Source organism: Homalodisca vitripennis, chromosome 7 (genome assembly GCF_021130785.1).
Source record: "Homalodisca vitripennis isolate AUS2020 chromosome 7, UT_GWSS_2.1, whole genome shotgun sequence".
Lineage (NCBI taxonomy): Eukaryota > Metazoa > Arthropoda > Insecta > Hemiptera > Cicadellidae > Homalodisca > Homalodisca vitripennis.
Window position 1 is genome coordinate 60,202,065 of NC_060213.1, and position 18,662 is coordinate 60,220,726.

At 33.7% G+C, this 18,662-nt stretch overlaps 1 protein-coding gene across 1 annotated transcript in view; it reads left to right on the plus strand.

Annotated features, from left to right (window-relative positions):
- LOC124365893 (fibrillin-2-like) overlaps nucleotides 1-17,959 on the plus strand; it is a 106,022-nt gene extending 88,063 nt beyond the window's left edge. Inside the window, exons 42-55 of the mRNA XM_046822004.1 lie at nucleotides 357-536; nucleotides 1,770-1,882; nucleotides 2,013-2,145; nucleotides 3,061-3,309; nucleotides 5,031-5,234; nucleotides 7,385-7,510; nucleotides 10,081-10,320; nucleotides 11,560-11,732; nucleotides 12,649-12,843; nucleotides 15,448-15,555; nucleotides 16,290-16,442; nucleotides 16,586-16,687; nucleotides 16,870-16,998; nucleotides 17,460-17,959. Of these exons, the coding sequence (XP_046677960.1) occupies nucleotides 357-536; nucleotides 1,770-1,882; nucleotides 2,013-2,145; nucleotides 3,061-3,309; nucleotides 5,031-5,234; nucleotides 7,385-7,510; nucleotides 10,081-10,320; nucleotides 11,560-11,732; nucleotides 12,649-12,843; nucleotides 15,448-15,555; nucleotides 16,290-16,442; nucleotides 16,586-16,687; nucleotides 16,870-16,998; nucleotides 17,460-17,675 (2,321 nt within the window). The 3' untranslated portion in view covers nucleotides 17,676-17,959. The remainder of the gene's footprint in view (nucleotides 1-356; nucleotides 537-1,769; nucleotides 1,883-2,012; nucleotides 2,146-3,060; nucleotides 3,310-5,030; nucleotides 5,235-7,384; nucleotides 7,511-10,080; nucleotides 10,321-11,559; nucleotides 11,733-12,648; nucleotides 12,844-15,447; nucleotides 15,556-16,289; nucleotides 16,443-16,585; nucleotides 16,688-16,869; nucleotides 16,999-17,459) is intronic.
- Nucleotides 17,960-18,662: the final 703 nt, after the last annotated feature.

The window sequence follows — 18,662 nt, forward strand, 5'->3', positions numbered from 1 at the left end:
CTAATTTTTCATGCAACTGTGATACATATTTTATATTCTCCAATCTGAACTGTTTGTACAATTAGAATACAAATTATTTTATTGAATTAATGCGTACATTACATTCTAATGCGTCTTACATTCTAACATTCCAACTTATAAAAATCCAAATAAAAAACTAACGTTTTTCAGATAATAATTTTAAATTTTTACTTCTATGAGGTTTCTGTATTCAGGTCAATAACAGTAACTGTAACAGTAAATATTGTGCAATGCATGAATCTATTATTTCCCTCTAGTGTATTGTCATCGTATTATTTGTGTCGGTGGACAATTTCCCTACTAGGGCATGTTCTCACTTGCTCTCTCTGTCACAGAGGAGTTCTGGAAGTTGTGCCCACAAGGACCTGGTAGGATGGACACGGGTGAGGATCTCAATGAGTGTGACTTCATGCCTCATGCCTGTGACGGTGGAGATTGCATCAACACCGACGGATCCTTCCGCTGCGAATGTCCTGCCGGGTATATCCTCGATGGCACTGGGAAACGCTGCATTGGTAGGTCCAAATATTATTTGATGATTTGTAACCCTGATCTGAATATTCGCTATGTAGAAGATAATGTTAAGACCAAGGGGAAAAACACAAAATTATAAAATTAAAAAAAATTACATCATATTCTGTTTATAAACTATAATTTGTTACATAATGAACAATTGATAAGAATGCTCGCCTTAGGTAATTTTTTTACATCTATTATGAGGGTGGAAAAATAGCAGGTGGACATTTGCCCATTGCAAAATTTATTCTATCGGTGCTTCGAGAATAATTACTTCCGTGGATTTTGAGTATTCAAGTTTGACGAAGGCACTGGATACAATTTTGTTGAACTTTGTAGTAGCAGTCGTATATGTCACTAGCAGTAGAAGCATGTGGTACTACAAAAGACTTCAGGATGAAACTAAAGAAATCAGAAATAATGTTAACTAATGTGCATAATTGCTTCATGTTCCGATAGAAAGCAGTACTTGTCAAGCGTAGAAGGCAAGGAATTAATTCCATATTTGAAATGACAGCAACGTAGTACAGTGGGTCTTGAGTGTGGTTATCTGAGCTGTAATAGTGGTGGGCCTTGCTAGCGGCTGCCCAACCTGTAAGTAATCAGTCTGTTCTAGTGGGAAGCACAGCGTTTTCTGGGTCTGTATTTATTTTAGGTACTTGAATTCCTAGATTCAGAAATATAAGTAAATATGAAGTTCTAGAGCCTATATAACATACATATCAGTCCTTTTAAAAAGCAACATTGTTATCCATCAAAAGAGACATTCCCAACAGTTTACCTTACCTACAGTCCTACCTCGCCTAGCACTCTTCCAGAGAAAGCAGTCCTATGCCGGAGCAAAGTTGTTCAATGCCCTACCAACAAGTCTCAAGAATGGTCCACCAAATCTCTAAAGAAGAAGCTGAAAAATTGGTTCATTGACAAATCTTTTTACTCTATTGATGAATTTTTGTACAGAAGTTATAAAACTCTGTAAATATTTAGCATTGGATGTTTTTGTTTAAATACTATTTAACATAAGTTAATACGACGCACTTTCTAAACTTGATGTTTATGAAATAAAGAAAATCTGATTCTTGTGGTTCTGAGAAAATGACACTTCATATTTCTGTTAGTAAAAACATAGCTATAAATAATAATATAATTTGTTGTTTTGCGTTGTACTTTAGACTGCAAATATGAAGACTCTTGTACATGCAGTCTACTGTATTTTGTACTTTTGCTTGCAGATGATGATGAATGTATGAGTGGTGCAGGGATCTGTGGTAACGGAACGTGTACAAATCTTATTGGTGGCTTCGAATGTTCGTGTACTGAAGGCTTCGCCCCAGGACCGATGCAGGTAACATTAATTAATGTTTTATTATGAAGAGATTGAAAATGATAGACGAGTTTTGTTGTTTTATCGAATTGTTTACAAGTGATTCTCGGATAAAGATAGAAATGTGATTTGACAATTTAATGTCACACAGGCTTGTGAAGACATCAACGAGTGCCTGGAGCTGAACAACCAGTGTGCGTTCCGTTGCCACAATGTGCCGGGCTCGTACCGGTGTATTTGTCCTTACGGCTACGCCCTGGCTCCAGATGGACGTCACTGTGTTGGTGAGTTGTGTTTCACTTAATCTTTTCTAACCTTTTGTGTTGGAAAGGACTAAAACTTACATAGGTTTATCGGTGCCCCAAATAACAAAGATCCAATGTGTCACTAACATTAGTGTTGAAAATAATGTAGACTCAAAGGAGTTAGTCCTGTATGATGTTTCTATCATAAATGTGAAACTATACAGAAATAAGTATTGTTTCTTTTACGTTTGTAAGTCATGATAGATTTGTTTGTTTGTTTATGATTCAAGATCTTTTCTGATCTTGCTTGTTTTTGTTCTAACATTTAAGAAAGTGGTTTACAAACATGAAATGGATCATAATAACAGAAGTTGTGAGGTATAGAAATTAGGCATACGTACTAATTGTAGATGTTAGATCATAAAAGAAATAGCAATTGGAGGTTTTAATGTTGTTATCAAGTGTTATTGATTAAAGTCATGAAAACATTGTGTTCGAATGAAAACATTATCATAAAAATATCAACTTTACTAAGAATCTTTCGTTTATTATTTGTTTTATATTTGTCTATTTTACTGTTTTATGTTATTCTAAGCCATGATATATAAAATTTTCTGCAGAACAGTTAATAAAAAATTTGTTATTTTAACTGTAATAACCTTTGTTTACAATGTTATCAGCTGCCCTTAGTAAAATTGTAAGCTTATCTCACGAATAATATATATATACTGATTCATATAAAAAAGCAAAAATTGAATAAGTGAATTTTGATGCAGTACAAGGTAACAGAATCATATCAATAAGTGATAATGTAACATTATAGTAACTATCACCTAAAATGGTTTCAGACTTTTTTCCATTTGATTACATGTGTTCCAGAGATTACCTTATAGTTTTTAGATCACTCTATTTGTCAGAAATGAACAACATAATAATGTTTGCTCTCCATTGAAGATGTGGATGAATGCGTGACGCCCGCAAACAACTGCAGGTTTAACTGCAAGAATCTGATTGGCTCGTTCATGTGCAACTGTCCGGAAGGCTATTCACAGACGGGGATGAGTGACGACTGTAGGGACGTCAATGAGTGCCTCACCCAACCCAACATCTGCACCAACGGCCGCTGTGTGAATCTCCAGGGAAGCTACCGTTGTGACTGTTTCGAGGGATTTAAATCTAGCTATGACTTCAAGCAATGCATCGGTTAGTAGAGATGTATTTAGTTGTAGAAAACTTCAATGGTCATTCCACAGTGTAACTGTGTAACTTTTACTAGAGATAGTGGAATACATAATTAATTTAAAATTTTGGAACTGTATTTTAGTTAGTTTTGAAATTTTCTACCAAAACATGAATTTGTTTCTGTACAAAATAACACTTTCTACCAACGTCTAATTTTGTTAACATTTCTATTTGCGCGTCAAGTTATTTTATTTTATTATATTTAATATTTGGAAATTTATCTTAACTATTACAGAAGAATTTTGAAACATGTTACATTAAACATATTTCAATACAGCTTGGAGTGCGATTGAAAAGTCAATTCAACATGTTTGCTAATGAATTGAAATAATAAATTGGATTTTACTGTATATATTTTTGCAAGTTTCATTGTTTAGATTAATTATAATTAAGCCTTAAATTAAAGCTTTCCATGAGTTCTAGTCTTTACATCACTAGACTATTGCTTCCAAGAGTTATACTTGGTTTAAAAGGATAATAAGTATTATTGTCATTTTGTATAATTGATTAGTCCCCTTGTTCAAAAAAAATGTGATATCATGTGTAATAGCTTTACTTCCTTAATGTATCAGTAGCACTATGTATGCTACTGAATTAAATACAATCAACTTCTTATTATCTAGGGGAAAATCAACTGTGTTGCAAGTTACTTTAATAAAAGAATTAGTACACAAAAAATAATAAATCCTCATAGAATTGTACAATGGGAACAGAAATTCTGATTATTAAAATGAACAATTATACTTATAAATCTGGCATTTTACTAGCTGCCAACTAAATGGATTGCCCCTGACTTTTATTGCAGATACAAAAATAGTTTATGAGTAGATTCAAGATTCAAGATTCAAAAATTCTTTATTCGTACATAGTACAGCGTGTACATGAATAGTGTCAATAAGTTTTTTACAATATACTAATTAATCTATATGTCATTTAAAATTAAAATTATACAATGTAATAAGAAATAAACAATCCAGAAGCTTATATACATGAAATACTAAAATTACATACCAGGCATTCCCAATCTACCTTCCCTCCCAAAACTCATCAAGGGAGTACAGAGCCAGATTTATCAAATATATTTTTAACTCTTTTTTTCATTTTAATAAAATTTTGTTCATTTATTATTTTTGTTGGTAGTTTTGTTAAAAATTTATGGCCCATAAAATCAGTTCTTTTTTTGAAAAATTCTAGTTTGTGCTGAGGGACATTTCTTTTAAATCTAGTATTATAATGATGTAAAATTTTTGAAGGTTTTGCATTTCTCTCATTTTGTTTTATATATATCACTGTCTCATATATGTATAGACTGTAAACAGTTAAAATTTTGTGTTCTGAAAACAAATTTTTGACAGATTCTGTTTTTTTTAGTCTAAACATTGCTCTACTGAATGACATACTCATATCTTATAACTCTGTTTATAGTTGATTTAAATTATTGGTTTTTAGGAGTGGAGTGTGCCATATTTTTATGTATTTTCATACTGCCAGTTCCCTTAACACATTGACTGTGATGGACATATCTTTTTATTACTCCAGTTGACCTCAAGTTAGTACATGTCTTGTGCCGTAGTAAAAGTAGGAGCTTATCGTAACAGTGGTTAGAAATCCGTACCATAGAGCTTTAAAGATTTGTTGTGATCTAACGTTGTACAATTAACACATCCTTTTGTCCGAGACAGATGAACGACAGGGTTACTGTTTCCGCAAGCTGATGAATGGTCGCTGCAGCTCACACTCGGACGGGCTGATGGCGGTGACGAAGGCTGACTGCTGTTGCACTATGGGAGCAGCCTGGGGGCCGTACTGCGAGTTGTGTCCTGCTATTGGGTCGGAGGACTATCAGCAGCTGTGTCTGGACACTGGCTACTCCATAGATGGCAGTGGTCAGTCACAATTCTTACAATAATACAGTAGAAGGGGATATGGTAGGTAATAGATGTATTAACCCATTTGTCTGCTGTAGAATCTCACCATACTTTGGTAAGAGGTGTATTCGGAAAGTAAGTTACGTTTCATTGTGCCGCCGTTGCAGCGCTGCGGTTGGCATTCCACACATGTGCGTAAGTCTTCCTTGTTCACTGGCTCTCAACTATCACAATTTTGGTTGCTCTACGTTGTGTTTACTGATTATCCTGAACATTTATAATGTCTAAGACAATTACTGATCCCAGTGACTGTGATATTCATTCTGTAATTCGATTTTTGAACACAAAGTGTGTGAAACCGGCTAAAATTCTTTGTCAAATTAAACACGTTCAATGGAGAGAAAGTGGGTTAAAATGTTCAATGAAGGTTAAACAAATGTCCACAATGTGGCTCAGTGTGGTCGTCCTTCTGATGTCAATGATGATCTGGTAAGGAAAGTTGATGAAAACATTCATGAAGACAGATGGTTCATAATGACGACACTTTTAAATGAATTTCTGCAAATATCATGAACTGCTTTGTACAAGATTCAAGACCACCTAGGTTATCACAATCTGTGTTCCCAATGGGTTCCAAAAGTGACTTAGCAGTTTCGTTGGGAGCAGTTTGATCACCGACCATTCAGTCTGGATTTGGCACCATCATACTACCACTTGTACCTGCACATGAAGCGTGAGCTTGACGGCAAGCACTTTGGATCCAACAATGAGTTTTAAAATCATAGCTATCATCAGTGGTGGTAGTTTCTATCCAGAAGGAATTGAAAAGCTGGTCACCTGATACAAATGTTTGAACATTTGTGAAAACTATGTAGAAAATTAATTTTCAACATGCTCTTTCATATAAAAATAAAATTGCTTTCAAGTTGCTTGTTTTAGTAGTTTTTTATAAATGGTACACCTTCTTTCCGAATACGCCTGTAGGTACAGTGAAAAATAAAAACTGTATAGTGAGTTTGGATATTGAAAAATACAGCAGATTTATTGTATAAAAATGTAACTAGAATGTTATTGAATGGGTTGTTAAAGAATAAGTTGAATATAACATAAATACAGTTGTTGAAAATTTAAAGTGTATTGAAATAAAATTAAAAACCCCAAAAGGATTGTAAAACCAACAGTATCAAAAAATATGTATATATTTTTAATTATATAATTAGTTAATAATATAATCTACATTATATAATTATTGAAAACATAGTATTTTACAAGGTAGGAATAACACAACAGTTTGCATGCAAAATTGTAACTTCATTTCTTTCTTGAGGTGTCCTGTGAAATCTCTGTGGCAGACAAAGGAATTTTGCCAGCCTACTGAGTGATAGGCTTCAATTAATCTCAGCCAAATTCCACAGTTGCTCATGCACCTTCATAGAACTCATTCTTGTTTGTGTAGAAATGAAGTTTCATGCAAACTTTTAAGTCTAGGTCAGTTAAGATATTGTGCAGACAAACAGAAATGAGTGTTTTTCAGTCCCTCAAGTGATATGCTTTGCTAACACTCAGCCAATTAACAACCTTAGTTTTTATATATACCACGAATTCTAAATACGTTAAATGAAGATGAACGAAACAGATGTTTTGTGTAAAGTATTTAACAAATTAAATGTTTAATAATTTTTTTGATAAAATTAAGCTATGATCTACTAATAAAACATTGATCTTGTTACTTAACTGTATTTCTTTGTGTGTTTTATAATTCTGAGTTTTTGTTTCTATTATTGAGATCAGGTATAAATGCTGCAAATCTAATTTTACTAAATCTTCTCAGTTTTCACGACTGCAAACCCAAATTTAGTTAAGATCACATTCAAGCTCTAAATATGGTATTGCTGATACTGAAATCACACACTGATTCAATGCAAGATCCGGTAGATACAGTAAGGCGAGGACCCTATCTGACAATCCCTGAATTTAAGATACTTGATTGTAAGGCCAAATAGCATTAATTAGTTTAATTTAAAAACATATTTCTTTATTATAGAATACGTGTAACATTTCTGACATTCAACAAGAATGAAGTGTTTGTAAAACCAAATTGTTGTATTTTTCTCTAGACTGATTGCGAGCTATTGTTTGAAAGTTTAGTAAAAATTGTTTTGTTACAGATATTGACGAGTGCCACACAATACCAGATCTGTGCCGGAATGGTCGCTGTATCAATACACTGGGCTCGTACCGGTGCCTCTGCAACAAGGGATTCAAGCCTGACCACAGTGGAAAACATTGCAAAGGTAACACCTGTGTTCTCTCTTTTTGACGTGACAACGTCTTAAATTAGGTTGCGGCTCGGAGTCACTCATGAAAAAGTGTAACGCCCGGGTAACGTTACGATGCCCGTCCAGTGCGTCCGCCGCACGGGATCCGCACGGGATAAAGCAGATAACTGTGGGTCCGCCGCACGGGATAAAGCAGATAACTATGTTTATTCGTGAAAATGTGGAGTGCTTAGATTCGTCATTTACAACAACTACAACAATAAAGGTAAATAATTGTACACTGATATTTCATTATCGTAAACTATGATTGATTGATTAATTGTTAGATTGACACAAAAGTTGAGAAACTGAGTTTATAGGTTATGTCATACTATTGACAAATGTTGATAGTGTTAAGTAAATTATTAGTTTAAATCACTCTGCAATCAATCGTAATTAAGTCGATTGAGAAGAAACAGCGCGTATTGCTAGTCAAACATTTAAAATAACAAATTATAACCTCTAACCTGTCATAACAGTGCGACCAATCACCACGCGCGGAGTTAGAATTTAACTGTGTTTAGCAAGAATTTCAAATTCCAATTTTAGTAGTAATGTTTTATTCAACTTTACCATTTACAATACAATAACAAATTTTAATTAATTTCAAATTATGTACAATGTTTTAGTAAACAAAATATATTTCTATAGTTAAAATTTGTGCAATTCTTATTTTCATTCAATTCCTTGTTCCTATTGTGCAATTTAATAATATTCATATCAATAAATATTCTACCGAGAAAAAAGACGTTGTCACGTAAAATCTTCGCCCGTAAAACCGACTTTACAGGCAACCATAATTTTTTTTTTAAATCCCAACACTTTTAACCCTGAGTGTGGGAGTTGTAAAACTTGTTAAAGCAGTCACTAACTTTGCTGTTTGTTCACAATTTCATTTGTAGAATATTAGTTGTTGAAGTAAAATACTGCATACTATTCTATAGTATGTTCATGAGCAGTACATTTCAGAAGAAATTTGTAAATAATCCAATTTCTTGTTGTATTTCTTGTAGTTTTCCACTGAAACACTATTTTTATCACATTATTAATAAGTATAAAAGTAAATTTATTAAGTAGAAACCTAGAAAAAATATAAGAATAGAGTATGAAACAAACAATTTTGACTTTCCAAAGTGGATCTTTTTATTCAAAGGTTTATAAATATGTTCATAATGTTAATTATTTGTTTGTGATTTACATAATTTTGTAGAAAATTAAATTGTTTATGGTTACAATTAATAACCAATGAATTTCAGTTCCCAATAAATATGTTAATAAATCATGAATATAAAAGAAGATATTTGTATATTTAACATTGATAGACTCAGAAACTATTCACTAAAGAAATATAACAAGATATTATTAGGATATTATTTAGTCTATTATGAAGAATTTTCATAATGAGACTGATCATTATGAAAATTTGTATTTATATGTATTTTTTCCACGGAGAAGGTTTATTTGCTATGCCAATTGATGTAACTCGCCACCAGATGGTGCTGCAAAAGATTAAACTTTTCAAAGCGCCTGCACATTATAAACTGCAGTTATCAGGCAGTTACGTGTATAATAAATGATCAAACACTATATTAAGGCGCTAAGTTATGATGTATATTTGCCTTTAAAGTAAATTTCTGATTGAACTTGAAGCTTGAGTGGTAGACCACTTTATAATAAAGTACATGTATGTGTACAATGGCTATAAACATACACTTTTGACAGATTTTCTTGATCGTGACAACAAGACAAACTCTACATCAGCGTTGGAAATATAATTCACTTGATCCAGAAGTACATTTATGGGCAAATCTTACGAAAAGCATGTGAAGTCGCAGGAAGCAGCTAGTAAATCATGAAACACAAACTCATATACTAACAAATTAAAATGTATTACTATTATTTATGCTCAGTTTGGTAAAATAGCATTAACTAAATGCACAAAACATGTGATAAGATGTTCTTGTTGATGTATTTTTATGCGTTTTCTCGAATCAAACAAGCTGTAAAGACAGTCAAACATGTTTTGTGTCACAATTTTATATTTTTCGGTCTATATTGTTATTGTTTTTCTCTAAGGACAAGAAGCTGAGAAATTGTTCTTAGTCCTATAACAACCTTTGCACTGCTTTCTTAGTGATAGGATATTCTGGATGGATAAGGTTGGGGGTTCGGTTGGTTGACCTTCTGTCAAGATCCATGAGGAAAGATTTTAGAGAATAATCTCAGTCATGTCTTCTTGGAAGAAAGGGAAGCTCTCAAAGTAGGCAGGTGCTGGCACATCCTATGTCTAGGCAAGCAACAGCCCTTAACACTTAGAGAGCTCCACTAACTCCAACAGTCCTCCTACAGAAGACAAGACCTATCTATCTACCCTTGCACCGCAAAAACTCGATATATTACGTTACATCATTATTCATTAAACAAAAGTACGATTTTCATTGATCTATCATTTGGTATTTGTTTATCTGCTTGAGGGGAAGATTTCTTTGTAAGTTTATGTTAGTTTCATAAAATCTAATGATGCTAATAACAACTGTGTGTCACAGATGTAAATGAGTGTGAACAGAAGCCGGCACCATGTCAGTTCGCATGCCAGAACACAGAAGGCAGCTTCATCTGCTCGTGCGGCTCAGGCTATGTGTTACACTCTGACGGTGTGAGCTGTGCGGACCTGGACGAGTGCGCCACAGGACAACACCTCTGCCAGCACCAGTGTGTCAACACGCAGGGCAGCTACTCATGCTCATGCCCCACCGGCTACACCCAGGCTGGCGACCACTGTCTCGGTCAGTTGAAAATATATAAACCTGACCATTGAGCAATTAATACTGTAATGTAGTGTTCCTATTTATATAATCTTCTCGAAAATGAAAGTGGTTTTAGATTATGCACACAAATACAACCAATAGTATTCTTTTGAAGAATTATCTTCAATGATGAAAATGCAAATGGTTAAGTGATGAGTTTTATATTTGATTAACGTTAACATATACTTATATTCCATATGATCACTTTCTTATACTTATATTTTTTTTTTAATTTTTGAAATTTAGTATGACAACTATTTATCTGTGATTGTGCAATAAATTAATGCCCGTAAAGATATTTTGAATTTAAAACTGCAAATAACAGTTGGCATGTGACATTTTGAAACTCAATTAGCCTTGATCGAATTAATTGGAATGAAATGGTGAACCAAGCTGGCCTATGAACTTAGTGGAGATATTTGTATGATTAACTTTTCTACCAAGTTTAAATTTGTTTCAGTATTTTTTTCACCAATTCATGGTGATTGAAACTTTTTTTATTATGAGGGAAATTAATTACAATAGATCGATTTTGTATAGAAAATCCACTAAATCAGTATGAAATTTTAACCAAATAAAGAAATTATTTTAGAACAAGCAGACATATTAATGATAAACTTACTTTTAATTCATTTTAAACCTTAGCTTTCACTATGGACGCTTTGCACTGTCAATTTATTTGATGTAATACTGTATTTTTGTTTCTTTCCATTCTAATTAAACCAGTAACCTCTCTGTTAGAGGTGCAGCTTTATCTCTATGCTAAGAAGGAATATATATAAGCTTTCAATAAACAGAGAGGAACCAGAAACAACCATGCAAAATATGAAAGGATACCATTATAGACTATGTCTACAGTAACTGACGTATTGTGATATTTTTAAATTAAAAAAGTGGATACTTAAATTTTATGATGTTGTAATAAAGCCATGTTGAATTTAGTTTTTTGTGCATGTATTAAGTCCAGAAATCTTAAAACAATGTGATAGTGCCAAATTAGTTTTTTGGTAATTTAAATATTTGAATCGTTGCAATATTGATATGGACACTTGAAACACACTTAATTACAGCGTACCCAGATGAGGATTGAGAGCTTGCTCTCTCTTTGAGTACATTCTCAGCCAGTGTAGGAGACTAAACTCAACTACTGACACTTAATTAAAAAATCAATTGACAAGTGTATTATCAGTTATGACACTAATGTGTGATCTGTGACAGATGTGGACGAGTGTGAGAGTGGACACTTGTGTCCCGCACCTGGCCGATGTATCAACACTCTCGGCAGTTTCCGCTGCCTCTGTCCACGTGGCTACAAGCTGGACAAGACAGGTTCCTACTGCTCAGACTCGGACGAGTGTACGGACGACTCCAAGTGCGAACACGGCTGTCAGGTTTGTTAACTGTTTGATTAGAAAAAAAAAGAGTTTTTTATTTGTAAATTGTAAAACTGTAAAAAACAAAATTTAAATATTTTCTTTAACTCTAATTATTTTAGTTCATTGTCTTATTTTTTTTGCTGCCAACCAAAAGCAGATAAAAGTGTCAAACACGTTTAACCCTTCCCACACGGAATTGATCTTTCAATTTTGATTCATAACGCGTAATTAACTTAAAAATTTTTTTTACATTTTACAAACTCAATTTTTTTTTGTTAGTGGTGGCTATTAGGAATAAAAAATAATACAGTATCACAAAATAATCAGACCCCTATATTTTTTAACAAATTTTCAAATTTTACAAAAAATTGAAAAAACAACCTTTTTACTTGAATTTAAAAAAATATTTTCAATAAGGTAAAATTAATATTAATTAATAACATCAAAATAAAAAGATAATATAATGCTAAATACAACAGGAACATGAACAGTAAATAAGGAAATATGGCAAAACAGCGTTAAACACTAAAATATGCCATGCCGGGATATATCCGTTTACCGCGTAATGGTTCGCCGCAGATTGAGGCTAAATCACGCCACGAGGGCAAAGCCACGCCCTCCCACCACTGCGACGCGCCAATGAGGTTCAAACTGTAACATCTGCTTTTCGGAACAAGTATTCACACTCCCTTGAACTCTAGCGGATTCCATGGCAACTACAATTTATTAAATAACACAAAATAGACTTTGAAGGATATATATCCGTTTGCCGCGTGGGAAGGGTTAATTACAGACCATGTTTGTTTAATAATGGTTAATTTTTTACCACTTAGGAAATTCACAGTTTCAAATTTTGTTTCACATTCTCACATTCTAGAAGGTCTTTTCTTATTGGAATTTTTAATTAATTTGAAAATAAACATTCTTGCAGAACTTTATGGGTACATATCGTTGCGGATGCCCTGATGGGTTCTTACAACATGTCTACTACAACCAGTGTGTGGATGACAACGAGTGCACCCAGAACCCTTGTGGAGACCAAAAGTGCTTCAACACCATGGGATCTTATCGGTGTGGCTGTCCTGATGGATTCCAGTTCGACCAAGCTTTGGTTGTTTGTGTTCAGGTATGATTGTCATTTCACTTCTGAAATCATTCAGGACGTAAATATAAAACATTCATGAACAATCAAATTAATTAAGAGTATGATAATGGCTGGTTTGGTTATTACAACTGGCTTGTACAGATATTGACAGAAAGGACTATCCTCACTGACTAGAAAGCGTAAATCTAATTTTATGATGTAGTTTTCATTCTATTAAAAACAATTATTAACTGGAGAATGTAATTTAACAAAAATATTAAAGCACAGACTTACAAAAAAGCGTTAAACACAGACTTTTGTTCTTATATTGAGAAAAATAGTAATATAAGCGCAAAATTCTTTACTTAAACTTTTTTGTTAAACTACATTCTCTAGGTAATAATTTATTTAAATCACTATGAAAACTTGTTCATGAAATTAGATTCATGCTTTCTAAACAGTGCCGATTAGTGATACAAAAATCAGTAGTACAAAGATCTAGAATCTGATCTTTTCCTCAGGTCAATAACTAATCTAGCTCCATAACTACAATCTAAGTTAAGATAAACAAAGTACATTTAATTAATGGGCGAGTGGCCAGAGATTGGTTATTGTAAGCAGCGCTCACCCTGATTGTGACCTATATATTTTTTATTTCAGTTTATAATAATTATCGTTAGTTATATTAAGAGTATGTTTGAGCAATAATGCGCATGGAGCTACCCACAGCTAGTTTGTTGTGATTTATGCATATCACACCGTTAAGTTATCATTCGTATATTTTAAACTAGATCATAGTTATGTTTTTAGGTTAGTTATTTACCTGAGGAGGACATCAATTTTCAGATCTTAAAATGTTACTATTACTGATTTTTTGTATCACTGAATAATGGCAAAGTCCCAAAAAAATCCTACCACTTTGACATGATACAATACAATAAAATACAATTTTCTTTATTGCACATTCGTTAAGAATTACAATGGTATCATAAATACATAAAGTACATGTTATTTTTCAGTATTTAAAAAAAATTCCTTTAATGAGTAGACCAGCCTTTTGATCAGCCACTTCTTTAGCTCCTGTTGCAGCTTACTGCCAGTCAGGTCTCTCAGGCAGTTCGGTAGGTGGTTCCTCAGTTATCAGCCTGCATAAGAAGGTTTTTTTCTTCCAGAGAGTAGTTTGCTGTACTGGAAGGACCAGCTTGGAGCCATGACGAGTGTTATAGTGGTGTAGATCATGGTTTCTTATAGGGTTTATTTCATCTACAGGCTTTATGGTTTCAAGTATGTAGACAGCCACCACTGTGAGGATTCCTAGGTTGGTGAAAGCTGGTCTGCAAGTCTGTAGAGGGTCAAGATTAGCAAGAATCCTTATAGCTTTCTTCTGAAGAACAAGGATTCGGTTCATATTGTGTGCTGAAGTTCCTCCCCACGCTGTCAAGCCATATCTAAGATGTGATTCCATCAGGGCCAAGTAAGCTATCTTGGCTTCAGAGAGTCCACCAATGTATTTAATTCTTCGGACGACATATATTCCAGCACTGATTTTTTTGCACAGGTGGTCTATGTGCTCTGTCCATGTTAATTTGTTGTCAAGTATAACACCGAGAAATTTTGTATGGGTTTCTGTTGTTACATCATCCATTTGAGGGACTATGTCTTTTTTCGTGCTGAAATTTAGAGATGTGGTTTTGGAAGGGTTAACTGTGAGGTTATTGTTCTTTGAGGAAAGGATTGCTTTGCTTAAGACTGATTTTGAGTTAAGGTAAAGGCCTTGAACTGTGTTGTCGTTGAGTAAAATTGTTGTGTCATCTGCGTACATGATTGCAGTGGCATTTTCACTTGCGATTAGCTTGGGGAAGTTGTTTGTAAACAAGATAGAAAGAATCGGACCTACTGTAATACCGATCCTTGTGGGACTCCTCTTGTCAGTTCAATTTTTGAAGATCTGCAGTTTTTTGTAGCTTCATTTGATACGTTTTTCAGTTCCACAATTTGGGAGCGTCCTGTTAGATAGATTTTGAACCATTTTAGAGCTGAGTCTTTTATACCTAGTCTTTCAAGTTTACTGCATATAAGTCATGGCCCAGGCAGTCAAAAGCCTTGCTATAGTCTAGGAAAATGGCAGAAGTGTATTGTTCATTTTCTATCTGGTCTTAGACAAACTAAATTAGTGCTATTAAAGCTGTAGACGTCAACTTATTCTTCCGAAAGCCATGTTGGTAGTCAGTTAAGAGGTTGTGATGAATAAGGTGTGCCATTAATCTTGCTAAAACAATTCTCATTTCCAGGATTTTGGAGAAAGTGGAAATAAGAGGGAGATGGGTCTGTAGTTTTTGGCATTTTTAGTTGGTCCTTCCATAGTAAAAAAACTTTAAACAAAGAGTCTTAATTAAATCTCAGACTGAAAGAAGTTTCTTAAAAAAAGCAATACAAAAACACAAAAGTTTAACTTTAAAGCTAGCCTTAGTATTTGTATCCTTTGACTGTTATTTACATTGAATAGCTAACTTACTATTTTAGATTAAATCTAGGTTATTCTGTATGTATATTTTGGCCTTGGATAGTAATTATTGTTAAATCATTTATACATATTTAAATTGGTTCACAAGACAGTCCATGTGCAATTTTATCAATCTTGTCCAGGTGGCCTCGAGTTGTGTTGGTAGTCCATGTGCGTTCGGCTGTACACCCGGTCCTGGAGGTGCAGGGTTTCAGTGCGGCTGTCCTTCAGGCTATGAACGCATCGGACAGGTACATACTGATGTACTACCATTGCTTTAGTCGCTTTTTGTTTACAAAAGTACTTTAAAATAAAGTAATCTGACACTATGTTTTCCAGTTAGACTTTAAAGACAACGGTCATTTGTTTAGTTATAATTAGTATATTCTTCTTGACAGAATTAACAGATTTATATTTTGCCTTCTTAATGGCCTAATGTATGCCACCAGTGGTGCACACTTTTCTTATGACACATTTGGTTTTAAATTGTAAGAAACCAGTTGTGGTTTATGGCGTCGAATGACTTTTGTCAAATTAATAAAGCAGTTGTTTATATTGTACTCCATCGATGGTGCACTTTGAGGTTTTAATGTAATGTATTTAAGGCATAAAATAAAACACAAGTTTAATTAAAAGATTTCAAGTGTATCTGATACTCACAAAATCTATATAAATTTTCAACAATGTTTTGTAAAATTTAATAAATATTATAAAAATAGTCTAAACATGTTCTGAGTTCTTCACTACAATGTTTACAATGAGAAGAAACATGTTATGCATTTGATACTTCTCGATATGTGTGAAAAATGCCCAAAATAATGTTTATATACATGATAACCGTTATAAAAAACACTGCTATATAAAAAATGTATCCTATATAAAAGTAAAATTGAGGTATTAATAATCTCTATGAACATGAAATTATTAAATGGAATTGTTGTTTCTCAAAATCAACCACGTTTAATGTTTTTATACATTTTTTCAGGGCCACTGCTTATCTACCATAAATCCCGCAGGACTGAGCTATGGCGGTGCTCCCAATCTGGGCAGCAACATTCCTACATATCCTATAGACCAGGACCCGTACGCTGTACCACACGACCGGCTCATCTCCACAGAGGGTTGTTTCTCTTGCAAGGTCAGTCTTCCACTTACAGTATTGATAAGATTTATTTATTGCCAATGAATGTTAAGGAAAAATACATTAAAGAATAAATTATATAGGTACATGAGTTTAAAATGAAAAAAATTGATTTTAAATTTAATTATTTTCTTTATCAGGTGAATGGGCGCCATCGGCGGATGATAGCAGAATCCAAGTTCTTCAACTCGACAGACTCTGTGTACGATGCAAAGAAATTAAGAGAGTTGTGGAGACGAAGAGTAAGTGAACAATTATTCACTGATATGCTCAACTTGCCATCTTTCCCTTCTTCAAAATCGTTGGTCATTCTAAATTTTACAAAATGATTCAGTTTAAACCGTCTTTAGCAGTAGGAATCGTAGGTGGTATTTGGAATGTGGTTTATCAGTCATACAAGCCTAATAGAAATAAATGTCTGCAGATGACTCGACATAGAAGACATCACCACGGGGACAAACCCAGAATGGAGCAGCCCCACAGGGTATTGAAGGTGAGCCTCGCACAGACCAAACACAGGACAAGGATCTTGAAACTTCAACCAGCTATAAAGGTAAACACTAGATTTTTTGTCTCCACAATTTGAAATTTTTCATAAAAACATTAGCGTTTGTCAATAATACATAGACTCTAGTAGCCAGGGTTCAAGTTGGGATAGAAATTTTCTTATAAAAAAAGGCTACACGTTCTCCAGAGCATTGCTTTTTACCTAAAACACTTGTCCTGTAGCACTTATTAATCACATTGGTTTTCAGCACAGAGGTCAATAATACTATTAATTAATATTGATTGCAAATTAAAAAATAATACTAAATTTTAAAAATAGAGTAAATTAAATAAACACAATGTTTTTAAATACGCAAGAAATATAAAAACAAAAGATATGGCTTAACTAGAATGTTTATATTATTATAAGCATTAAAACTAAGCTTATCATGCATTTCTTATTATGACATTTCAGAAAAAAATTCAAATTCTAATGTTTTCCTAAATTTTTTGACTGACCTGTTTCAGAACGATTTCGAATACAATATAACAAAGGGAAATGAGAATGGACAGTTTGAGATGGTCCACAAGCATGGAGTATGGGCACTACACTTCCGCCGCAGGTTAAAACATGCCGGCACTTTCCCATTGGAGATAACTGGCAGTCGGATCAACTCCGCAGCCAGCAACGATATCTGGGAGGCGCCGCTAGCACTGCGTGTCACCATCGTGGCCAGCTCCTGATACTAGGGTTGGTGAAGCGGTACTCCACCCAGTGCCTTAGCTATGCTCTCAGGAGCCAGGGGCATCCATGAATAGTCTCAGACCGCAGCTCAAAAGTCAACTTAACAAAATTCTAGTCTTGCATTTCAGTTCAAAATATCTTGCATGGGTCTTGGTTTGAGATATTTTATTCTATTAAATGAGTGAAACTCACTAAATATCAATTAATTAATCACAGATTAATAAATTTAAATTATTTAAAAAAAATTAATATAAAAATCACCTACATAAAAAAATATTTTACTGCCACAAGTACTTTTGTACTGTACTGTACAAGTACAAGAACTGCTATTAAAAAAATGTAAACTAATTCTGTCATGATTAAAACTTTAATAATTAGTAATTTATGTAACCCTATACAATCAAATTAAAAATCTCAAACTTAATATTTTACAATTGTAACCAGTTGTGTATTTTCATTTTTACAACACATACAGAAATCATTTAAGATTGGAAATACAGTTTTTACTTTTTTTGAGCAAGCGATGGATTTTCAGGACGCCCCAGTCTATATGTATGAAATGGCACTGGCTCACTTGTCAAGTCACCGATGTGTTCATTCTGTACATAATTACTTGTGTTCATCCGTAACTGACTTCTGCCCGTAGACGAGAGTTTCGAGTGCAGTGACTGAGAATTAGAGGGAAACCACACTGAGCGGTGGGGAAAAATTCATTAATATTTATAAGGCATTTGATCGGTTAAGTCAACACTAGGATAGCATAAATCGGGATAACTCTGATGGTTATATAATTTTCTGGCATAAAAATAGTAAAAATCTCTTATTTTTGTACCAGAAAATCTGTAGTTGTATCGACTAGTTAATCTATTTATTAGAATCCCTCCTTCCTGGAATTTACCCTCAATAATAATGAAGGAGATTAGGTTAATGTAGGATAATTATAATAAATGTGGATAGCTACATCACGTTTCTCTTTTTACTGTGTA